The sequence below is a fragment of the Salvia hispanica genome, chromosome 4 (assembly GCF_023119035.1).
Source record: "Salvia hispanica cultivar TCC Black 2014 chromosome 4, UniMelb_Shisp_WGS_1.0, whole genome shotgun sequence".
In the NCBI taxonomy this organism is placed as follows: domain Eukaryota; kingdom Viridiplantae; phylum Streptophyta; class Magnoliopsida; order Lamiales; family Lamiaceae; genus Salvia; species Salvia hispanica.
The window spans coordinates 14,938,921-14,964,175 of NC_062968.1; the positions used below are offsets into that span (position 1 = coordinate 14,938,921).

The 25,255-nt window shown below is 35.8% G+C and overlaps 4 protein-coding genes across 7 annotated transcripts; 2 read left to right on the top strand and 2 right to left on the bottom strand.

The window, feature by feature from the left end:
* The first annotated feature begins 1,671 nt into the window (after positions 1 to 1,671).
* On the top strand, positions 1,672 to 3,993 carry LOC125224360 (G2/mitotic-specific cyclin-2-like). The gene is made up of 11 exons (XM_048127753.1): positions 1,672 to 1,725; positions 1,844 to 1,934; positions 2,016 to 2,072; positions 2,152 to 2,188; positions 2,272 to 2,400; positions 2,492 to 2,623; positions 2,768 to 2,857; positions 2,925 to 3,146; positions 3,235 to 3,333; positions 3,425 to 3,603; positions 3,691 to 3,993. Exons 1-11 carry the CDS (start codon positions 1,689 to 1,691, stop codon positions 3,830 to 3,832), a joined length of 1,215 nt encoding a protein of 404 aa, XP_047983710.1. The 5' UTR covers positions 1,672 to 1,688; the 3' UTR covers positions 3,833 to 3,993.
* A 1,031-nt stretch (positions 3,994 to 5,024) lies between these two features.
* On the bottom strand, positions 5,025 to 7,811 carry LOC125222932. 3 transcript variants are annotated; one of them, XM_048125832.1, is made up of 5 exons: positions 7,594 to 7,811; positions 7,429 to 7,533; positions 7,027 to 7,092; positions 6,834 to 6,922; positions 5,025 to 5,971 (listed from the first exon to the last, which is right to left on the bottom strand). In XM_048125832.1, exons 1-5 carry the CDS (start codon positions 7,626 to 7,628, stop codon positions 5,211 to 5,213), a joined length of 1,056 nt encoding a protein of 351 aa, XP_047981789.1. In that variant the 5' UTR covers positions 7,629 to 7,811; the 3' UTR covers positions 5,025 to 5,210. The 3 variants fall into 3 exon arrangements, 2 of the variants coding, with proteins under 2 accessions (XP_047981789.1, XP_047981790.1); XM_048125833.1 differs by lacking the exon at positions 7,027 to 7,092; XR_007176631.1 differs by lacking the exons at positions 5,025 to 5,971; positions 6,834 to 6,922; positions 7,027 to 7,092 and adding an exon at positions 7,103 to 7,351 and having other exon boundaries at positions 7,429 to 7,811.
* Positions 7,812 to 7,825: 14 nt separating this feature from the next.
* Positions 7,826 to 8,200, bottom strand: LOC125220437 (uncharacterized protein C6G9.01c). Its single transcript, XM_048122605.1, has one exon. It carries the CDS (start codon positions 8,198 to 8,200, stop codon positions 7,826 to 7,828), a length of 375 nt encoding a protein of 124 aa, XP_047978562.1.
* Positions 8,201 to 10,497: 2,297 nt separating this feature from the next.
* LOC125223981 (carboxypeptidase SOL1-like) lies at positions 10,498 to 18,376 on the top strand. 2 transcript variants are annotated; one of them, XM_048127306.1, is made up of 15 exons: positions 10,498 to 10,698; positions 11,008 to 11,098; positions 11,195 to 11,290; positions 11,984 to 12,014; positions 12,129 to 12,185; positions 13,195 to 13,290; positions 13,732 to 13,854; positions 14,073 to 14,177; positions 14,639 to 14,685; positions 14,847 to 14,972; positions 15,087 to 15,189; positions 15,508 to 15,570; positions 16,710 to 16,790; positions 17,528 to 17,591; positions 17,930 to 18,376. In XM_048127306.1, exons 1-15 carry the CDS (start codon positions 10,602 to 10,604, stop codon positions 18,238 to 18,240), a joined length of 1,491 nt encoding a protein of 496 aa, XP_047983263.1. In that variant the 5' UTR covers positions 10,498 to 10,601; the 3' UTR covers positions 18,241 to 18,376. The 2 variants fall into 2 exon arrangements, with proteins under 2 accessions (XP_047983263.1, XP_047983264.1); XM_048127307.1 differs by lacking the exon at positions 13,195 to 13,290.
* Positions 18,377 to 25,255: the final 6,879 nt, after the last annotated feature.

Genomic DNA, 25,255 nt, shown 5'->3' on the forward strand with positions numbered 1-25,255 from the left:
TAGATACCCTTGATAATTATAAAGAAAAAGAAATTTTAAAAATAATGAGTAATTATCCATTGTATTAAAAAAAAATTGAAGATCTGAAGTAGGGTGACGATTTCTTATGCTAATTGGGAGTTTTAATCGTTCTATCTCTCAATAAGATTTTCAGTTTGCCTATCAAATGTGCTTGTCAAGAGCTTGTTTTCATCTTTTACTCAATTAATACATTCCTTCAACTTCACTCGAATTTTAAATAATTGATCAAATATGGATTTACTAAGTGCAAATTAATTACAAAATCAATATTCAAATAACCGTTAAATCGTATGAAATGCAATTACTTATATTCAAATAATTTTATACTTGATAGTGTATACATGTATCATGCATCCTTTCACTTTAGTCTCATTTTATCATTTTGGGATATTCATTGTTAGATGTCTTATTTCACGTCTACTATATTGGCAAGTAGATCCACAATTATATACTCCCTTCGTCCCACAAGAATATGCACTATCTAATTTTGGAACTTTTTTTCTCTCTAATGGGGTTGACTCAATCTCCACTAACAATACGTTATTTACTTTTTCTCTCTACCTATCTCTTATTTTACCAATTATGCATTAAAACTCGTGCCGAACCCAAAGTGCATATTATGTGGGACGGAGGGAGTATATAATATATTTGATTCAATTTCTCCTCACATTTAACTATAAAAGTGTAGTCCACATTCAACTAACATTTTCACTGATGCACTATTTATTAGTGCTAAAAATACTTGCAACTAGTAGTGCTAAAAATACTTGCAACTAGAGACACAGAGTTTTGATTTTGGATTTATAAACTCATCATACATGAATAAACAAATAATAGAAAACATATAAAAGAAATACGGAACAGAAATAGAGTTTTAGGATTCAACTACTACGAACTATTAGATTTTAGTTCACTTATTCAACAGAAAGTTCGAATTGTGAATACTCAAATCTGTGAATGCTCGAATTGTGGCTTGTTGTAAACTCAATCCTGCTTCCATGGAGCGGTGTGTTGCGAACAATTATCGTAATCAAAGCTGTGAATCTCAAATAGCAAAAGCCCAAAATTCAGATGTTAGTGCAAATTAAGAAAAATAACCTAAAATAGATTAATAATGATGGAAACACATTCTTTTCAAATCTACTTAAATGATAACGTACCGAAGAACCAACATCTTGTCCTTGTGAAAAATTCGGCTTCCACACCAACACTAATTTCATCGATTAACCAGTCTTATGGGACAGTTGCGAATCATATTAAAGTTGTGATTTTTATTCGAAAGTTCAAAAATCACGAAGTTCTTACAATTTTATTCAATTTGTTTATTCAAACTACGAAATAAGCAAAAAAGAATTGTGGATTGAAGTGAGTAAAGTAAGTTAATTATTGTTTGACTAGGGAAGTATTAATAAACAATCGGGGGGAATTACGCATTTTAATGAGAAATAAAGTAAGAAAATTAATTAATTTGAAAAAAAATCAGATGCCATAATTGGTGGTTAGTTAAGAAATTAAGAAAATCAGCGTTAGTCCTAAGATGGAACAACTTTCATCGTGCAACCAATTTCGTTCACTAGCCGTTGTTTTCAAATATATCTTATAAAAAACCAAAACCCTTCACGAATTCACATTCAACAAGCCAAAGCTTTTTCTGCTTCGAGAAGAAGATGGATGGAGCAAGTGACAGACATTCAAACATTCATGGTAATCTGAAATTTGAAAAAGGTTTCAATTTTCACTTTTTCGATGAGAGAAAAATGAAATCCTGTGGTATTTCTTGAATATCTAACTAAGATATTGCATGTCTATTTCTCTATCTTAGGGGGAATGAAGTTGACTGGGCACAGCAGGAAGGCGTTGAGCACAATCGACAGCAATGTTGTACAAGTTCACAAAAGGGGCGTCTTGACAGTGTATAAAACCATAAACAATCAAAATTTAGTTTTCATGTTAATATGAAGCTCTACTTCTTCATATCTGTTGATCTTGTTTAGGAAAAATACCGCCATCCAGAAGAACCGCGTGGCTCCCCTTCATCGTCCACTTACTAGGTTTGCATACTCATTTGTATTTGTCTGAAAAATCTGCGCATTTTCCTGTCGGAATTTTACTGAATCTTGATACTTGTAGGAAGTTTGCTGCACAATTAGCTGTCAAAGAGGAGCAGGTGTGTATCTCATTGGAGAAGTTGTCACACTTTAGGCATGATTTAGTGTTTATTTTACTCAAGAAATGGCTATCTTGATGCAGGAAGTGAAGCCATCAGTCCAGCATCAGTCAGCAGACTGCATTTTCATCGATGCAGAAGCCTCCGAGGACCATGATGTGGCAATGTTTGTGCAACATACAGAAGCTATGCTGGTGGAAATTGATCGCATGGTATTATTCGTTTCTTGTTGCTTTGCTATTTGCTAAAATGGTTGCATATATCCATATGTTGAATGCATATTTGTGCTGTGAATTTGCCTAGGATGCCGAAGTTGAGATGGAGGACCTCGACTTGGATGAGACAATCGTGGATATAGATGCGTGTGATAAGAAGAATCCACTTGCAGTTACTGAGTATATTGATGATATATATGCATATTATAAAAGCACTGAGGTTAAAACCTTTCTCTAATAGCTTGAGACGATGATCAGTCTTAGTGTTTAGATGCTATTTCGACTTTCTTACTGTTTTTGTAACATTTGTGAGAATGTCAAATTAAATAATAGCAACTTGTTTGAACTTTATATCTCGTTGTAGAGCTCAAGCTGCGTCCCATCAGATTACATGGCTCGACAGGTTGATATCAACGACAGAATGAGGGCCATTCTCGTTGACTGGCTGATCGAGGTAAACTTAATAAATGCAGCAGAATATCAAAAAAATCAAGCAGCTGCTGAAATTGCATGTTATGCAGGTGCATTACAAGTTCGAGCTGATGGATGAGACGTTGTATCTAACTGTCAATCTCATCGATAGATTCTTGGCAGTCCAGCCGGTCGAGAGGAAAAGATTGCAGCTTGTTGGAGTAACTGCGATGCTCCTAGCCTGCAAGTACGAGGAAGTGTCTGTTCCTGTTGTGGAAGACCTTGTGTCGATATCCGACAGAGCCTACTCTAGAAAAGAAGTCCTCGAAATGGTAGTCCACAAAATGCTCCTAATGTTCACTGATTGATGATTACAGTAATCATTGTTGATTTCAACTGTTTGTGTTGTTTCTTTTGCAGGAGAAGTTGATGGTCAATACCTTGGAGTTCAATCTGTCGCTTCCAACTCCATATGTGTTCATGAGGCGCTTCCTAAAAGCTGCGCAATCCGACAAAAAGGTTTCTCGATCATCTACTTTCTTGCAAACAAAACACACAAATGTAGGAAGCATTGATGTTTGAGTGATGATGAGATTGTTTGTTTCCCCAGTTGGAGCTCTTATCCTTCTTCATACTCGAGCTCTCACTCGTTCAGTATGAGATGCTCCGATTCCCACTATCCCTGCTTGCGGCTGCTGCAGTCTTCACTGCCCAATGCACTCTCACCGGATGTGAAATGTGGAGCAGGACGTGCGAGAGGCATTCTAGCTACAACAAAGACGAACTCATGTTAGTTGGCGTATACATGAGTTGAAATTGAGCAAACACGACACATTGTTGATGAATCACACTGGTTTTTTGTTTTTTTTTCCGCAGGGAATGTGCAAGACTGATGGTGGCTCTCCATCAGAATGCAGGAAAGGGGAAGCTTACCGGTGTGTTCAAGAAGTACTCGACTTCTAAATATGGCTATGCTGCTAAAATGGAGGCTGCTGTGTTTCTCCAAGATGCAGAATGATGATACAGAAAGAGAATATATACTACAAAATACGATGGTGCAGAAATTATTTGCTTGTCTACAAGATTTAATATTTTTCTTGTTTTTCTCCATCAAGTTCTTGGTGATGGTAGCCATTTAATATTCATGATTAATAGCTTCAAATTGATTGATTTTGGTTGTTGCTTCTACATAATGTGAGGGTTACTTATACATTTCATTGAAGGATGGATATATATATATGTGATTGTTCATTGTTGTATGCATAGTTAGTTTATGTTTATGCGCTTATGAATATCCATCACTCTAAAATCTAAAGAATGTAATATGATATCTTAGTGTACAAGCACCATTAATGAATAATAGTAGTGCAACTGAATTGATCAGTGAATTCAAAAGAATATCTTAACCAAAGCAAAGCTTCTGATCATGAACCAGAGCCATTCTTTATAAGATTCAAGAACTTGAACAACCTCAGACATGTGACAGCGTATCCGATTTAAAAATCAACCCCAACTTCATCACCTCATTTTCTACAGATCCACTCAAACTTGTGTCAAAACATACTCGCACAACCTCATTATCTGCTTCCATCTCCAACAGAACAACTCCTTAGCCGTACACATCACATTAAATTCGCTGCATATTGACATGATTCTTTTGGTTATTAAATTGTCTTACACTTTCCAAAGAGCTTTGATTCTTAGTACTATATGCTACTTACTTTAGTGAATATATTATACATCTCCCGTTTCTTGAAAACTCTCTTTCGATTTAAAATCATCATGGTGACATATAAATGATAATCACCTTTCGTTTGAGATAATGTTACATTCTGAAATAAATTTCAGATTTTTGTGCCACTAATTTTTACATTTCTCCTTAAACTGTTTGCTGCTGTCAAATTTGTTGATCAGTCTAAAATTAACTTTGCTATTTGAACTTTTCTTCAGCTGGTAGGTTTTCGAGCTTTTACCCTTGCTGTCTATGTCGATCCAAAAGCTTGTGATTGTTGATTTTGTTATAAGTTGCTTGCTTTATCTTTTTTATATTTTGGATTTATCTTGCTTTAGTATGCTAATTATAGATCATAGAATAGTTTCAAATATCTGTATATGCATATGTTATCTCCATAGATGTTATCAAAGTTGAATCTTTTGATCCAAACTTTGATTAAAAAACACATTACCACATAATATTAGGACAAATGATGTACTAAACCAAATTCTTGCATTCCAATACCATGTCAAACTTGATTACAAGCAATCAACTCATCCATCTCAAACCAGGTTATACAATGATGGATGGAAGCCAAAACAGACACTGACTTTGTACATATCATCACCAAAATACATAATCAAAAGGTGTCTGCAAAAGTTAAGATAAAAGGCTTAGAAATTTAGGATTCCTGGTGCCATCTTGGCTTGGGAAACACCATACCATTCTCCTTGGCTGTGTCAAGAAAGTCTACATGCTCACCAGCATCTGGAAATCCAAAAATGGCCGTGAGTTTATCCACCATCCCAAACAGTCCAACTACCTCAGCAACATCGTTATCCTCCTCAATTCCTTCACCTCCATCTGTAGGCATCTCTGCACGTTCTTCAACAGCTTTCCCCTTCAATCTCCCACTTGAATCACAATCCTCACCTCCAATTTCAGAATCACTTAAATGCATCTCTGCACATTCTTCAACAGCTTTCCCCTTCAATCTCCCACTTTCAATTTCAGAATCACTTAAATCAATAACCTCATTGATATGAACACCATCATCTTCCTCGATCTCTGTTTTGGTATCTCCAGAAACAGCTCTGATTCTCTTGCTCTCCGGCTCATCATCCAACACCTGCCTCCTTGTATCATCCACATTAGGGTTTTGGTCCTCGGAGGAGGAGAGGTGATGTTCCGGCGGGGTGTGGAAGACTGAATTCACTTCCAAAGTCGATTCGTCGGCTGAGATCTGGGTTTCGGGCGGCGTAAGTACGAAGATGTGATCGTCTTCAGAGTGCGTCATGGAGGAAAACTGGCTGAGGGGAACCGAGTCCGTGAGCGTAACATTCTCGGAATCCCGCGCAAATGGGCAGTTGAGGAGCTTCGCCTCCTGCGACTCTGTGAGCTTGCAGCATTTCAGGATCCTACCAAACGGATCTGGTCCCTCCTCTGCCATCGTTAGCGTAACAGTGATTTGAGAGGGGTTAGGGCTTTTAATTTTGGGTGGAATTTGAATATTAAAGCGAAGACTAATTTCTTTCCATTTTGTTGTTATTTTTTGAATGTTGGGCTTAGTCCAATCGGGCTTCCAAAATCCACTCACCTTGTTTTAAATATGAATATCGTCAACCGAAGATGGCTCGTGAAATTATATAAAAAAATAATAATAAAATTGACTCTCAAATTAAAGGTCCATTCTAAGTTCTAACATATGATATTACTATGTAATTATGGAAAATCAATAAAATTAGCTCACAATTAAATGATCCGCTCTAACCTACTTTGGTGTCCAAATCAAAATTTTCTTCTCTCTTGTTTTATACTTGGTGGCCAACCTATCCAATCAATGAGACCATATTCAAGAGCTCCCGAGTGTTGAAGGACTTAGGTCCTGCATATTCATGTCGAAAATTCAGTGCGCATATATCAATAGGAGCACGAATGCCATAAAACATGATCTTTTGCACACTTGACCACAGGCAGCTCCATTCACTGCACCGAGTGAAGTGAAGTCAATGCATCTCTATCAATTGTCACATGATAGAGAGAAGCTGATCAAAGACATTAGGTACATTATACTAAAGTTTATGTCATTATATGATCTTTTATAAGGCAAGACTTTTCTGTCACTTTTACAGAAAGACAAATAAGTGATACAATAAAATCCCCAAGTTCTACTCAACATATACAAGTTTTCAGACCTAGTTTTATGAGCCTATTTTATAATTCCATATATCTATGGATATTGGGTAGAGGAATTTAGTATTGTTATTATATCTAACAATACATAAAATAAGATGTACCTTCTCACCAGCTGCAAGTAGAAAACCTGCCAAATTATAAGCATATCCCGCACAATGAGTTCTAACAGGACTTTTCAAACTCTGCATCATATGTGAGCTGCAACAGAGATGTATAGTTATCACAAGATTTTAAATATAAAAGGAGGGAAAAAATAAGTATTAAATTACGACATACATAAATAAATGCAAAACTGTATGTACCAAGTTGTAAATGAAGAACTAACATCTCCATTAATGTACATATAGAGCCTCTCTGAATCCCCAATACTGACAAGGTACAACATTGAAGCAAGTATATCTGATTGCTCAAATATTCGTCTATGTTTTTCCCCAATAAAATTAACATGCTAACTGTCTGTCAGACGAGTTTCGAAGAGGATGGAACAAAATCAAACCTAGCTAATATTTGTATAATGCAGGGAGCGCACAAGAAATTACTTATCTTCTTCGCACATCATATAATCAATTGTTCCGGGAATAACAAAGGGGCAGCAGATGATCGGATGACATACTTGATAGCATAACACTAATCTTTGACAAAAACAAAGGAAATATTGTAAAGCTATGATAAGCTTTCATATAACAAATTTACTAGATTCTTACAAGTAATCAACCCACTGCCAAGTTCCTTCAACAGAGTTTGTGTAAGGCAGTCTAGGTGTTCCAATAGGCATCATTGCTACACGACCCCTTGTTGTAACACTCATCCTTCAAAAAGATAAGTGTTATCCAATACATGTAATATAAACTTGTGCGACTGAGGCATACCGGCATTCATTCATGCTAATGATGAACTGGGCCATGGGAATGTCGCTGCATAAACAAAAAAGATGGATTGAAATAGACTAGTAAGGCAGAAACATTGGAGAAAACATATTAAAACACATGGAGTAAATGATTACTTAATTTGGAAATCATGTATAACAACAATCTACGGAGTATCTTTTACCATTCAAAGTTACAAGAACAAGATGCAAATACTTAAGCAGCTAACAAAATTTCAAAAACAACAGTCACAATCAAAAGGGCACAGAGCAGTTCCTCCTGCATCTGGCTTCCCTATACCCAGCTCTTCTTCTGAAAACACGGCCAATCCATCGGCAGTTCTCTTCCTCGGTCCACAAGTGCCGGCTGAAAATTCGAAGGAGCGGCTCTTCATACTCTTTTCCTTCTTTTTCAAATTGGCAGCAGCTACTTTGGCTTTGGTTTCGGCCTCAGCCTTCTTTTCCGATTCCAGTCTCTTCCGTTTATTTGCAGCAAAAATTTCATCAATCTCACTTCCCTTCCTCTTCCCCTTCTGGTTAGAGACCTTCTTCTCCTGTTCCGCAACGTCTTCTACTTTTGGGGGCTTCTTCAACTTCCCAACTTTTTTCATCTTGCTATCGCAATCTCACTCTTCAAACCACCAAATTTTATGAGAAATCAAGCAACATTGTCGCCAATCTACTTTTGCAGTTTCTGAAAATTGAAATTAAATTATTACTATAATTTTGAATAGAGCAAGAAGAAGTGTACCTGCTAGGTTGCAAAAGAATTTGGCTGAAGCACAATCTTTGAGGAAGCAAAAGGGGGAAAATATTAGGAACGCCGCTTATATATAGGTATTCATTGGTGTAGAATTTTATTCACTGTAAAATGGGCTTTAATTAGTGGGCTAATAATTTTATTTAAACTACTATGCCTAAATGAATTAATAGGTTTTCATCTTTCGCTTACCGATAAAATTTTATAAATTTAAATTAGTTTAAGTAATTAATAACTGAGCGCATATTTGTAATCAATTAAAATTCATTTTACAATACGGTTTAGATTGATTATTATTAAAAGAAAATTTGTATAAATTGTGATATTATAGTATAACATGAGTATTTAATAGTATAAGTAATAAGTTACTACATGGTAAAAGATAAATAAAATAACATAACATAAAGTGGTCCTACAAGTGAAAATCATACATATAGCTAGCGATATAAAATAAAATAAAAGACGATCACCGAGGTACAATAACAAAATGAAAAATCTTATAATTTGGTAAAGCAAAACCGAATCCTCCAATACTATAAGGATATGCGTTTGGTTAAACTTTTTTTTTGTCGGATGCATCTTCATTCAGCTTGAAAATAAGCACAACTATTAGGATCAAATGTGGAGCACAAAGTCTATAGCCATTATTTTATTTTCTTCCCTCACAGTTTTGAATTCATGGGCCATCTTTTGATGTTTCAAAAACTTTACCATATAGCCGTTTGATTGTTTCATGCCCTCGTTAATTTGCTCATTTTGTTATATTAGGGCAACAATAAGTGATGTCAGACTGTTTTTTCTTGAGTTTAGTCTTTTTCATTTTGATAGGCCTTGATAAAGAAGAGCCACGAAAGTATGGGTCAGAGTTTTTGAATAAGAATGAATGAATTCAATGTGATGCTTGTTGTCTAGATCTCCTTTGCCCAATTTTGGACTTTTCTTAATCATTTTACAAATTGAAAATTTCCAATCTAATCTGTAATTTGAATCTTTCTCGCGTGTTTGTATGGTACTCCTATCATTCATCTACAAAAATTTGTAATCAATTAATCGCATGACGCATGTACAGTTAGAAATTAACATTGAAATACTATCAAATATTCATTATGTTTGCATTTGAAGCACCAAACTGATTTCTTGCTTCAGCTACTCAGATACATTAATGGAATTACTTTATCATTTTCTCGATGATTTGAATACGAGCCTGCATAATACTTCTACGCTTTGGCCACGTCGGATCTCTAGCTTCATTGAATGATTGAATCCATCTTCCATATACTGCTATAATTGTTGTGCTAATTGAGATGCCTCTATTATTGGACCTCGTGAATTTGCATATAAACTTTACATAACTTTGCCTCTATCTTGAGTCTTGACATTGCTATAATTGTTGTGCTAATACTTTGCCTCTATCTTCACTCTTTCTTTACATAACTTTCTTTACAAATTGACATTTTTATGAGAAAAAGATAAAGACGACGATAGGAGATGAAGATGAGATGATTGTGATGTTGTGCTCGCTTGTATTTATAGATATGTAATGATTATTCTATTTTTTGAATGGATGACTAGGATTTACTTCTACTTTTACGATGAGTGGCTAAGATTGAAAGCATACGGATTGTGCTTTATATCTTTTATTTTATGCTTTTACAATGAGTGGTAAGATTGATAGTAAATGAACTAGTATGTTTTTTTTTTCTCTTAATTTTTTAAATGGTTGATTAAGATTTATTTATGTTTTTATTAAGAGTTGTTAAAGATGGAAAGTACATGGAGAATATTATTCTTTTTTTTTTTGTGGCTTTTTTAATGAATGGTACTCATTATTTATAATTGAAGGTTTAGAATATACTTCTATTTCATTAATTTTATTAATGAATGACTAGGATTAGAAGTTAACCTATAGGATTAAAATTTTGAAATTATTATAAAACTTATATACAAACGAGGAATATGTACACTAATTTCTGACAATATGCTATGACATCAAAAGAAATGACGACCACCTTCAAGTTACGATGATGTTATCTGGAATCTGGATCTCTCTCGTTGAAGTGTTGAAGTAAAAAGCTGCATTAATTATTAATAATTTTGGTATTAAGAAAAATTAAATTCAAATCGACTTCAGTATCATCAAATTTCTTCTGCCTTCAACACTCAATTGGGCTGGCAGCTTCCCACTCATCTGATCATCTCTCATGTTTTTTTTTTCAGATTTAATCTCCATTCCATGAAAAAAGAAACCTCCAATGATATTCTCTCTCCTCTTTCTATGTCTAAACCTCTCTTCTCTCTTCCGTTTCTCCTCTGCCAGAGGCGCCCAACTCCGCACTTACAATCAATCAGGTATTATTGCGAATTTTCAATTTTTAGGCATCAACTTATTTTCAATTATCAATTACTGGTTTCGGGTTGGTGTACCGGCCAAAATTTGATCTTTGGTGACTTCATTGATATTGATGATTCCATTGCGCTCAATTTTTGAACGGCGGTTTATGTATTACTATTAGCCTTATATGGATTGCTACTTGGCTTTGGTATTAAATTTCGAAATAACATCTCCTTTTCGCCTTCCAGCCTGGGAAAGTACCGAACAAATTACTCGTTCAATCCCCACTAAGGAAAGTTTCGATTTTTATAAATATATTTTGTCAGGTTATGATGACAGAAATTATGAGAATTCTGGGAGGCGGATGTATTCGATGAACGACTTTCAAATGACTGAGGAAGATTACAATGCGAGGCTGTAAGTTCTCTGGTTTTGCTTGCCTATTTCTCTATGCTTAAGGTAGAGTTGGATTACCAACTTTGAGCTAAGTTTGGATGATGTTGTTTTTCTCAGTGAAAAGTTAGCAAAAGGCTACATGAGTAACTCTGATCTTCAGGAGGCAATGCAGGAATTTAATAGCCGCTGTCCTAACATCTCCAGAGTTTACAGGTAACTCTTTAGACATGCTTAACTTTATGTTACGATCCACCAATTATATCAATCAATAAAGTACGAAAAGAGTGTCGTAGTGCTATTTTTAATGACAAATCTTTAGTTGTTATCAAAAGTTAACTAAATCACAGGATTTTGTTATTGTTGGTGCTGTTGTGTGTTCTTCCTGTTTCTTTTTCTATTTTAAATGAATGGATGCAACCAAAATTTAAGATACTTCTTGGTGTTGCAACTATCATGAACTTCCATCCACCTTCATATACTTAGTAGATTGGAACTGATACTGAGTTCGTTATCAGAGAATTTCTTCCTGGGATTTCATAGAAATTTACCAGTTTGACCTTAGTAATATGTACCAGTATTAAGATTTTGTATATAAAGTAACCCGGTTACACTTTTGGACTGTTCACTGATTAAATGGCCCTCATGCCAGGAACTATTGGTAAGAGAAGAGTTTCAGGTGTCAGTTACCCTGTTAATAGAACTTGTGCTAGGGGGAAGCTAGTAGCCTAGTAGTACTAGTTATTTTCTTGTAGTTGGAAGAAGCAATATATCAACCCCGTTCGAAAATTAGCCTTCAACACCCTCTATAAGGTTATTACTTCATTGCTGTATATTGTTTCAAGAGCTCTACTATTATCTGATGTGCTCTGATTCTCACTTTGTGGGCTTGACGGAACTGACAATCAGCATCGGAAAGAGTGTATTCGGAGTTCCTCTGGTACTACTGCTTTTCCAGAACCTGCATTTATCTATTTTCTCTGGACAGCTGTAGAACTTGTAGGTTGTAAATGTGAATGCATTACTCTTTTTTTTTTTTTTTTTCTGAACTTAGTTGGCTATGGAAATTTCTGACACACCTGGGACTATTGATGCTGAGCCTTCTTTTAAGGTAGTTTATTTTGCCATCATTTCAGTTGTGGTTTAAATTATTGTTTTGCTTGGAATGTGAATGCTTTAATGTGGTTTAAATTATTGTAAATGTGAATGCTTTAATGTGGTTTAAATTATTGTTTTGCTTGGAAATGCTTCTGCAAATCATGATGAACCCTAAACTTACAGATTAGCAAAACTTTAGTAATAATTTGGGAAATGACAGGTTGTTAATTATGTGTCAAGAACTATATTCATGGATCTATGATTCCAGATTTGCAATAAGATAAGTGATAATTTGATATAAATGAGAAGTGATTATGTGATGGTTCAGTATTTGCCTTTGTAGATGAAACTCATGAAAGAAGAAATGAATATCGTAAGTCTAACTGATAATGCTGGGATACTGATACTCATATCACTTGTTGATTTACCTGGTGGGGAATGAAGGGTCCTGATTTTGATGGAGATGAGCCTAATTCAATATCAGAGTAGCTCATATTATATAATATTAGGTTTCCAAATAACCTCATAATTGTATTACAGAACAATTTATAGCATAAATTTTGTTTCTAGTTGTCATAACTACGAGGCCTTTGCTTATTATTACACAGGTCAAGTAGTTCCTGTAAAACATCTCATGGTTTTATATTATAGTATAATTTATATTTGAGGAGGGGTGATTTTGTTTGTCAGTTGACTCAGTTCTAGGTGAACCTCGTAATAATATAGTTCAGTTTTCAATAACTATGATCTATATTGAATTCTTTTATGCTCACGTATTCACTTTAAAATTGCTCTATATAGGAGCTTTTGGTAGAATAAAACATTTAGCTACATTGGGCAAAATCTAGTTGTAGAGAAGGAAGGTGAGATGAAAGAATAGAGGGGACCTAGATTAATTCATCTCATTAAATATGTTGACTGACTAGTTTAGGTAATAGGTATAACCTTTAGAGGTTGTACATAACATGTTTACCATGCATGTAGAATCACAACATTGATGTCTCATTTGTCTCGTATTGCAGTTTGTTGGAAATGTGCACGGTAATGAACCTGTAGGCCGTGAACTTCTGTTACTTCTAGCAAATTGGCTGTGCGATAATTATTTGAAGGACTCATTGGTAAAGCTTTATTTTCACATTTGTCTATTATTTCTACTAAACTTGGCACTTTTCACAATGAAATAGGGGAGACTATTAACAAATGGTTTCATTATGTGTAGAAATCATGTTCACTTGATTGCTTCCGGTGTTTAGTGTTTCTCTTTCCTAACAGTTTATGTGTAGCAGCCCTTTCCTCTTTCCCCAGTATCAATTTTGTACCTTGTTGAAATAAGATTTTAGCGATTCTTAGGCATGTCAGTGAAAAACTTGTCTGCTCATCAGATCACCAGCATGATGTGCTGTGTTTGAGATGTATCATTTCTTAGGTGTATTGTCTAAGTTTATTCTCACAGTAGACACATTTTTCAAATACTATTTTTATGGGTTTCTCATTTGAATGTGTCCTACTCTGCTTATTGTGTTGTTGGTAAGTTTAATATTAGGCGGTCCAATTGACAGGCAACCACAATTGTAGATGATGTCCACCTTCATATACTTCCGTCCATGAACCCTGATGGTTATGCTCTGAGGAGGCGCGGAAATGCAAATAACATTGATTTGAATCGTGATTTTCCAGACCAGGTAATCTGCTGCGTTATGTTATTCTTAAAATATAGTATTCGTTAGTTCTCAAACTAGTGCAATGGAGTTGGATGAGACATGCCTTGGATGAGACATGCCTTCCAGATGTACCTTCAAACACATTTAGTTTGCTATTAGCAACTAGTTTTCCTTTTTTCATTTATCTGAGGAACAATGCTGCTTTGGCTTACTTCATATGAATGACATGATTGACATAGTTCTTTCATATGAATGATGATATGGACTTGCGGCAACCTGAAACAAAAGCCATGTTGAAATGGATGAAAGATATACACTTTACAGCATCTGCCACTCTGCATGGGGTAATGTTCTCCGCTCGCTTGAAAAATTGGGAACATTGTCAAATCTAATGTTGCAGTTGATTTTGTAAAAAGGCCTATAGTCGCCTAAATACACCAACTTGGGGTGTATGCTAGTTTTTTCGCATGAACTTTGAAAGGAGTCAAATAAAATTACACCAACTAAATTGAAGCAATTTTCCCACAATTTCCACCCAAATTAAACCCGATGTGGCAAATAAAAATGTTGACGTGGACAAATTGGATGTTGAGAAGAAAGATGCAGTACATAGAAATTTAAGTCCTGATGAAGAACCTTTTATTTTAGTAGTTTGTAATCCTAATCAAATGGTGACAGTTAAAGATTCTATGTGTAACATCGTTCTTCTGAACGAAGGAATTGTCCACGTCAACATTCTGAGCCTGGTTTAATTTGGACGAAAAGTGAATGATGTACAAGCACCTAATAGTTTGTCCTTTAACAGGGAGCGTTGGTTGCAAACTATCCATGGGATGGAACTGAAGATAAAAGGTGAGTTTTGTACTACCAATTCTTATAAAAAAGGCTTCAAATGTTGCATCTGTATATTTGATTAATAAGAGATTACTCAAATATACAGATGCAACATTGAGTGATTTCATTATCTCATTCAGATTGTTTTCAACATAATTATTTTGAAATGATATCTACAGGAGAGATTACTTTGGGTGCCCAGATGACAAGACTTTCAGATTTTTGGCCAGTTTATACAGTAGGTCCCACTACAAAATGTCTCGGAGCAAGGAGTTCCCCGGTGGAATTACAAATGGTGCATTTTGGTATGCTAGTAAAGTATAGACAACGTGATTTATATTCTGTGAGGATCTTTAAGATGTTATACACTCAAGGCAATTTTTTGTTGCTAAAATCCCATTTCCGGCATTGTTTTGCAGGTATCCATTATATGGTGGCATGCAAGATTGGAATTATATTCATTCTGGCTGCTTTGAACTCACTCTCGAGATTAGTGATGAAAAATGGCCTGATGCTAGTGAGGTTAGATCTGAGCTCCTTCATACACATATATACTCCCTCCATTCCATAGAAATAGGCCATTTGGGGATGACACGAGTTTTAATGCGTAGTTGGTAAGTAAGAGAGGAGAAAAAGTAGTTGAATAATGTAGTGGATGAGTGGGGCCCATAAATGATAAAGAGAAAAGAAGAATAAAAGGTTCCCATAAATGGATATGGACTATTTCTATGGAAGGGACGAAAAAGGAAATTGACCCTATTTCTATGGACGGAGGGAGTATATATAGCTCAGTATTTTCTTATCTAGGTCTTATTTCTTAATTCTTATCTATTGTTGCAGCTTCCAAAAATATGGGATCATAACAGAATGAGCATGCTAAAAATTGTTGGGAGCATAATTAAGGTACAATCAGCAGATGCCTTAAACTTTTTATATACCCTGCAACCTTTCTTCATGATTGTTGTTTTACCTTAAAAAGTTTGGTAGAGTAAAGGCGGATGCCTCTGGAAAAGGACAGAAAGAAAGAAGCAAACAAAAATTAGAAACGAAACTCTCCTCTAAGGGACCACTCCTCCGAATAGGCCACATCGTATATGTTGAACCTTAATTATATTTCTGAATGAATGAAAGCTGAACCTTATTGAAATGAACTCTTAATCTGATTTCAACTCTAATGGATAAAAGAAGATTCTAATAACAAACTTGACTCCTTAAGTAAACAGACTCTTTAATGAAACAAATAACTGATAAAGAGTAATTAATAAGTACTAATAACCAAATAATCTGCTACCTGTGATCTCTATCAATTTCTCTGACACTCTGAAACAACATTGTCCTCAAGGCCTGGAAACAAGTTCAGACAACGTCCCAAATCTGCTACAGCTTAACGTCAGTATCATCCTGGATTTTTTCATCAAGTGCGAAATAGAAGAGAAATGTGGCATCCACGGTCCATTAAGCAGGCCTTGTTGCGCGACAGGAGCTGCCAGTACATGCTGTCGGGACGGGAAGCTAGGAACGGGGATATGAATGTTAATTGAAACTAAGGTTGCCTTCACAGAGGCCGTTGGTGGAGCATAAACAAAACGGTCCATCGAAGGGCCACTCATTCTGAAGCCATAACATATTTGATTATCCCTAATTATATTTCTGAATGACTGAAATGTTGAATACATTTCGCTATAAAATGAACTGTCTGAATCCTGATGAAAAGAACTCCTAATCTGACTCCTAATAGATAAAAAGCTGACTCTAATAACAAACTTGACTTCTTAAAGAAACAGACTCCTTAATGAAACAAATAACTAATAGAGAAAAATAATAGTAACAAATAATAATATGTAACTATGATCTCTATCAACGTTAATCTACAGTTTTATAGCTTATAAGTATATTGTTTGCAGTACCAGTAATTCTTGACTGAGATAGATAATACAGTTTACAAATCTTATGTGATCCCATATTTTTACATGTGGGATATTTCATATTTTTACATGTGGGATTCTCCTTATTATACTGATTTATGAATCTTAAACATGCAGACTGGAATACATGGACAAGTTTTTTCATCAGATGGAAAACCTTTGCCTGCATCAATAGCTATCCAGGGAATAAACTACACGGTATGAGCTCATATTATCTCTTTTATATGCTATCTACAATATGTTATCAGGATCAACATTTGCTGTACCTCCCTACTGTTAGAGAATGAAAGCGAGAGTATATGTGTTTGTTTGTATATATCGAATAAGCAAGGGAATAAGAAACATAAAGTGGATAAACTTCTTCACAAATGAAGGCCTCTGCCAAAGTTGCTGCTCACACAAAGTACTCCATCATTACCACTCTTCCTGCCTTAAAGACCACATTCTCCACTTTGGCGCCTCCAAAGTTCACCAGCTTTCGACCCCCCTTTTGTAGACGAGCCAAGGATGACCTTGGTCTGACATTTTAACATGAATTCCTAAACAATGCATAACTTTGTGCATATAGTTGAATTAAATTGCCAGCTTGATACTTGATGTGACCAGAGTGATGACATGTCAATACACTCTGGCCAACTAAATAAAAGTGAAAGCAAATAAACTACCAATTAGAAAAACGAGGCTCTAATTAGTGTTTGTTTCTTTGAATTATTGTAAAAGAGATTGGGAATCTGATCTTATTCTCTCTTGTTTCTGTTCTCCAATTTCTGTTTTCAGTGAGAAGCCCATACTTATTGATTACATGGGAGACCTATACACAATAAAGTCCATTCCTTGTGCACTGATTTCTGACATTGCTACTTTATGATAAGTGTGTAGTGTTGTTGTTTCTTATGCTCTTGCAATAGAGCTTTCTGATCCGTCACCACCCACAGATTGCTGCTGGCAAGAAGTTCGGTGAGTACTACCGATTGCTGGCACCTGGTGAAAAATATGAAGGTACCTGAGTTAAATATTAGCTTTTCCTCGTTGCTACACAACTTACATTAGTTATTTTAATTTTTTCAATGTTTGGAGCTGGATTTGAATCTGATTTTATCCACAACTCAATGTTTTCCTTCAAATATTCTTGGCTTACAGTAGACCAGTTTACATCTGCTTTTATTTAGTTAGTTTACGATCCTCGTGATGAGCATTTGATATAAATAAACTTCAAAATCCCTGCTTAGCAGCGAAAATGAATAATAGAAAAAGTTGTTCTGTGATATATCAGTTAAAGCAGCCCAGTTTTCATCCAATATGTGAATGAAGCATCTAATGTTGGACTATGTTTGCAGTTATTGCTAGCATGCCCGGTTACAGGTCGAAGAGGGCTTGTGTTATACTTGGTGAAGCAGCACAGACAGTAGATTTTGTTCTTGATTCAGAGTCGAGTAGCATCTACAAGGATGGTCCAGTTTTGGAGGATTCAGGTTGCTATCCAGAGAGCAAGACTGGTCTTCAGGCAGCCGATTTATTGCCTGCGACGCAGTTGGAATTTTGTCTGCTGTTATTTGTAATGGCAGGATTTCTTTGCTTCCTAATGAAGAGGAGGGCAAGAAGGAACGAAAAACAGATATCTGTGCCCAGACGAGCAGCAATGGTCTGAGAAATTATTATTTTGTTAGTTGTAAGTTTGTAACTCATTATTTTTATATAGATAATAATAATAGTATCCTTGAATAAGGGAAAGGTATGTTTACTATAATATCAGACAGTTGAAAGTGAAAGAAATCAAATTAAATCTATACATATATAAAAGGCCAGTTTTGGCCATTATTTTAAATATTAAAGAATTTTAGGTAAGATTTTAAATATTAATAAGTTGTGGACCTTTTGAATATTTAAAGATAATTGTGTATAAAATTGATAATAAACATTTTCAGTTACTCCATATAACTTATAAGTAATTGTCATTAGACTAAATATTTGACCCATTAATTATTTCAAATAGTATAACATATTTTAAATATATTCACCGAGTTGGCAGTTACATAGTTAATGTCATTATAAATTAATGGTCTTATATAATTAATGGCATTATAAATTAAGAGTGTTATGATGATTGATTACAGTAGCTGTGTTGAGCTAAATCAAGCTCAAGATGTGCAAGTTAGAGGTTTTGATATTGAGACTGCTTTGGGCTATCTTGAGCCATTGGATGGTAGTTAGTTAGATGTTTTAATCACAGCCGTCCATTTTGTATCTAGCTGATTAATAGAGTAAGTCTTAGAGTGTGGAATACTCATTCACAAAAAAATCATCTCTCTCGTTTGTATTCTTCCAGAAATTGAATAAGAAATTGTTTCCCTAAATTCTTGTGTTCTTTTAATCGTTTTCAATTCCAGTTAGATCCACAATTGGCGCCGTCTGTGGGAACGCCGGTCGCAGTTTTCCCCAAATTTTGAGCTGAGAATTGAAGGTGAATTTGATCGCGATTCTTGAAGATGGCAGCGCGTCTTGAGGCTGAAAAATTCACCGGCAACAACGATTTCGGACTATGGAGAATGAAGATGAAAGCGATGTTGACGCAACAAGGGCTCGCATCGGCTTTGGAATCGAAGCAGAAAGATCAGAAGGAAAAAGGGGTTCTCGATGAGAAGGCTGTGTTGAAGCAAGCCGAGATCGAAGCCAAAGCCCATAGCACGATTGTATTGTGCCTCGCCGATAAAGTATTGCGGGAGGTGGCAAAAGAGACAACCGCTGCGGGCATTTTGACCAGGTTAGAGGATCTTTATCTCACGAAATCTTTGGCTAATCGGTTGTATATGAAGCGAAGATTGTATTCCTATAAGTTCTTGGAGAATAAGGGGGTGTTAGAACAATTGGAAGATTTTAGCAAAACCATAGATGATCTTGAGAATATTGATGTGTCTATAGGAGATGAGGATAAGGCAATTCTATTATTAAATGCTCTTCCTAAATCTTTTGATCAACTGCGAGATGCGATTTTGTATGGGAGAGATAAGGCCATCACTTTTGTGGACGTGAAGAGTGTTTTTTGGGAAAATCAAAAAAGTTGCCCTTTCCCCTAAAGGTAAAACTATCCACCCCCACTGACTATGCACATAGGCCTTTGGGGGGGGGGGCCCCAAAGTAAACTCCATAGGGGGGGGCAATCTTATACGATTATAGATGACCCCCAAAAAATGTGGTTTATATACTCAAAGAGAAATGAGGCTTTAAGAATTTTTGGTTGGTGTTCGGGGTTTGAGCAGAAAGGGAAGGTTTTGGAAGTGTTTACGAAAATGGGTTGGAATACCAAAGGAATTTGATGTTTTTGTAGGAGGGGGCAAAGAGGCAAAAGTCCCATGAATCCACAACAAAATGGTGTAAAAGAGGGCAAATAGAACCATTATTGAAAGGGTTAGGTTCGCTACTCTTTGGGATGGGGAGGAAGTTTTGGGGAAGCCCCTTACTATTTTTTAAATTCTGTGTGTCCCCTTAAGCATAGATGGTGATATCGACTTGGATGGCATGGCATTTAATTATTTTTTAAGGATATTTTTTAGAGCTTTTGCTCACATCGCAAAGGGAAAAATTTGAGGGTAGAGCACAAAGAGTGTGATGCTGGTTTTCGTGAGGGTAAAAAGGGTCGGGTATGGTGTGAGGGCCGGGAAAGCCCAAATCATCCCCGGAGATGTGGTTTTTGGGAGAATGAAATGCCATTTTGTCGGGGAAAAAAACTAAAGATGATCAAGGAAGATTGACTTCGTTTTTAGGTGGGCCCCGGGGGCACCACGATGTTGAAGATCCCCAAAAAGGATCAAGAACGTGAAGATCATGGGAATAATTCGATTATAGTCATCCATGGCGGTACGAAATCGAAAATTATCAACTTGCTGAGATAGAGTGAGGAGGAAAAATTTAAGCCACCCCCAAAATACTCGACTCGAAATGCTTTTTTTTTTCTGTGCGAGGATAGTTAATGAACCACTTCCTATAGAAAAATACAATCTAAGGAAGCGGATAAGTGGATGCTACATGGGGGAGGAGATAGAATCTTTCTTAAAAATGGAACCGGATACTAGTTGAAAGGGTGGAAGGGAAAGATTGTGAGTTGTAAATGGATCTTCAAAAAGAAGATTGAATGGCGGGGGGGGATCATATCATTGAAGCGAAGTTTCTAGAGGCACCGGGGAAGGTGGGATTTAATGAGGTGTTTTTCTCCTTTGAAACATCTTCAATTAATTTCTTCTTTTTCAAAAAAGGGGAAATGGAACAACTTGATGTTAGCCCCCTTGCATGGTGACGGGAACAAAATTTTCATGGCTCACGAGGGTTTTTTCCCCGGAAAAAGAAGGAAAAATTTGTTTGCTCAAGAGGAGCATTTAGGATTAAAAAAAAAGCAAGTGGGCCGAGATTTGATAATCACATATTAGTTGTGGTTTAGAAGTCTTTGTATGATGAATGTGTGTATATCAAGAGGAAGAAGGGGGGCTTTTTCTTATCTTCTCTGTATGTAGATGATATGTTACTTGGAGCTTAGAAATTGAATAAGAAATTCTTTCCCTAAATTCTTGTGTTCTTCTTTTAATCGTTTTCAATTCCAGTTAGATCCACAAAGAGCAACAATATTCTATTATTATTTGGAAATAACAATTAGATGGTTTTTCTTAAAAACCATTAGACGGTTTCAAAATCCATCTAGGCGTTTTTTTTAAATTATTGATTAGGGTTACTAACTAAATCATAAATTAATATTTATTTCAATTATTATTGATTAGGTAGATAATGGGGCATTGAGTTTATGTGATGTATAGAATTTGAAACGTTTAAGAAATTGACGTTACTTTTAGTTTTTGTCTATAAATACATATTCCTTAGATGTGTAATTATATTTACAAGGCGGTTGTGTGTTTTTCCTCTTTTTTTTTTAGCATTTATCAATGGCAAATTGTATTAGAGAATGAAGTAGAGGAAGTGGTCGACGACCGATGTTGTGGTAGGATTTCGGTGTAGCATCATTTTACTGCTGGCATAATCATGCCCAATAGTTGTAATATGCAAATGGTTGTAAATTATGTATATTAATCTCAATCGATAGAAGAATATTGATAGACACAACATTTATCTATAGTGTTTTCTCTACATGTGTTCAGTCAAAAATATTACCACTCTTGGTAATGTAGTTTGTATTTAATTTTATTACTTTAATAGTATTAAATAATTTAATTATTGTTTTGATTATTTATTGCATGACAATATTTTATATTTATTGTTAAATTAAGCGTACGAATATATAACAAGATATGAATAATTAATTATAGGACATATATTTAGAAATATGTATGTATTTTATTGTAGTTTTAGGTGAGATGAATGACTTTAAACAAGACAAACAAGTTATTTTACTTTTGAGTTTTGTTGGAGAGTAAGAGCATCCCCATCCATGCTCTTAGCTAAGAGCACGGAGGTGGGCCCGGACCCACTTTTATTCCTTGTCCTTAGCTAAGAGCACAACACCCACATCCGTGCTCTTAGCTAAGGACAAGCTCAAGGGTCCCACCATTCTATTATTCAATTTAAATACTCCAATTATTAAAAACATTTCTACATTATAAAAATACATTATAAAATAAAAATTACATAATTAAAATCCTAAAAAATACAAATTACATAATTAAAATACTAAAAATAAAAATACATAATTAAAATAAAAAATACATAATTAAAATCCTACAAATTAAAAATTACAAACGTGGAAGACTATTCCTCTAACCCCAATTGCCTCTTGAGACCCCGGATCAATTGCTCATGTGTTGCAAGTTGTTCCGGAGTCATGTGAGACGTATCGGTCATATGAAGTTGACTCAAGATGGCCCACAACGAGTTGGTCGGGGGTGGAGGAGGCACAAAGGGAGCGGGGGCGGCGGCGGATGGAGTCGGGGCGCGGCGGCGGGTGGTCGTCGCCTTCTTCCTTCCGACCGGCCGGCGGGAACCGCTCGGGCCAGCGTCGGGGCTACCCAAGTTAGTTCCGGCAAGCTGGGTAGCCACATCATCGGAGGAGGATAGAGCTACCGACCTCGACCGTTTGCTGGAGGAGCTGGAGGAGGATGCTTGCTATGCCGCCCCTATACTTCGGATGTTGGCGCCCCTCCTGCCAACAATCGAGGTACTTGAACGGTTTGTACTCCTCCCGTTGGTATGCCGCCAAGGCGGCAGTGATGATGTCGAGCTCGTTCGTGCCGCTCCCCGCCGACCGCTCTTCCTGGAGGTAAATCCCCTGGAACTTCCCGATTGCCTCGTTGCATCTGTAGATGCAATTGCGAACCATACTATCATTGCGATATATGGTTCCCTCCGGCCGGGTTTCATTGTAGAGGCGAGTGATGCGCCACCAATAAGTTTCCCCGGTTTGGTTCGTGCCGACGTCCGGATCTTCGGAGACTGCCAAGTAGGCTTTGAACATCGCCATCATCTCACCCGGAGTGTACGGGGTGCGGGTGCCACGAACAGGAGGAGTAGGACCAGAAGTAGGAGTAGGAGTAGAGCTGTTGCTCCCTCCCGATCCGGGTTCGGGTGCCCACCCGAACCCGGGCGTTTAGGTCGTGCAACGGGTAAGGACGGTAGCCACCCGGAGCTTGCGAACCTTGGGTTTGAGGAGGGGCCGTAAATTGGGTTTCCGGACTATATCCGGCCTCGGAGTCGAACCAATCGTGGTTCCAATCGCGATTGCCGGAGGGGTGATCGCCGGAGCCGGACATTGTGTAGTGTGGTGGGAATTTAGATGATAGAGTAGGAGGAAAAAAGACGAGAGAATGTAGACAATGATAGTATAGATAATAGATGAAAATGTGATTTTTTTTGTGTTGGAGTGGGGGTATTTATAGATGAAAATGTGAATTTTGGGGAAAAAAAATTGAAAAATTAATTATAAGTGGGTAGAAAACGGATATATTTTTTTTGGGAAGTGGGAAAATATTTTTTTTTTATTTAAAAACATTTTTTAAAATAAATTTCGAATTTTTTTTTTTTTAAAAAAAAAATGAAATTGCCAACGGCTATGCCGTTGGCCAATCAGCAGCTGCCACGTAATTGTGCTCAGCGGCACGGACGGACAGGCTCCATCGGCGGACGGACGGCTTGGTGCTCAGCGGCACGGACGGACGAGCGGTGCGTTGAGCACCGCTGCGGATGCTCTAATGAGCAATGAAAAATTGAAAGTTTTAGTTTGTAATGATGAAATCGGTGGTTTTTTTTATTTTAATATTAATATAGTGTATAATGAGATTTTTTAATACTAATTAGGAGTAATCACAATATTGTTTAATTCTTTATTGTGATAGGTTTTTATCTTCTCCAATATTTAATGTTTGAACATTATCTTATGTGATTTGTTATAAATTTATTATGTTTTAATGTTGATTTGTAGTATATTTTCAATTCTCATATTAACTAAAATTTCGTTACTCATTTTTGTTCATTTTATTACATAGTACATTTTTTGTTAATTTCAATATAACAATATTGATTTTAATTTCATTTTATTAATTTACAATTGAAAGTTAATATTTTTCAATTCATAGTCTGGGCATAGCATGGATGAAAATTAATATTTTTCAATACCGTAGTTTGTGCATAGCACAGGTGTGATACTAGTAAATTTAATGGCCTGCTAGAAAAACGAAATATCGCCGACATGTTTGAATTTTCGTTTTCCGTAAATTGCTGTACTATATTCTCAATTTTAATAGTTACAAACACATTTTACAATTAATTACATCCGTTTTACTTGAATTTAATTCTCGAATAAAGATAATTTTTTTAATTGTTAGTAATTTTCTGGTTCGATAAGAAACAAACTCTATCAATAATAAAAGTGTGAGGAGGTATGAAATCTAGAAAGTGATATTAATAAAAATAATTAGAGAGTTAGATTTGGGTCTTTTAACGCTGCTTTTAACGATAGCTCAGCGTCTAAATACTGATTCCGTCACTAACTATAACATTTAGTAAATCAATCAAATAATCTATATAAACACATTTTATGCAATATATACCTAATTAATTTGAATGCAATTTAGTGAAAAATGTCAACAATTGAAAGTTCATATATAAGGAGTTTGGAGACATAAATGTTTAGTTCTCATTATAAATTTGAAGGTAGAAACCCGATATGATTTATATGAATGTTCTAACTTTAATAAATAAAACAGGTTGTATTATATTGGAAAGGGAAATGATATATATTTAATTAGTAGGAAATAATGATGAAATGATAATCTACTTAGTTCATGTTTGACTTGTAGTAAAGGTATCGAAGGTTTGCATGCATGTATTGTACAGTATACCTAATGTTGTTTCCTGTTTAGCATGCTCTACTATCCCACCATAACTTTTGTCTTTTGTCAAACACGGCCTTCCCACTAAATTATTCAACCTTTTATTTTCAGTAACAATTAAGAATTCGTAGTTTCAATATCACCGATGATTTTTTGTTTTTGTTTATAAGAACTGAATGGATATGATCGGATTGAGAAATCAAAGTTTTCGTAATGATTTTTCATAATCATCCATAATTTTTAAAGGGAAGTTGAGTAAAATATTAATCAAATCAATTTCGTCCAAACCGGTCGGACCGAATTTTAGGTTTGAATTATCCTTCCTCGTCCTTTAACCTT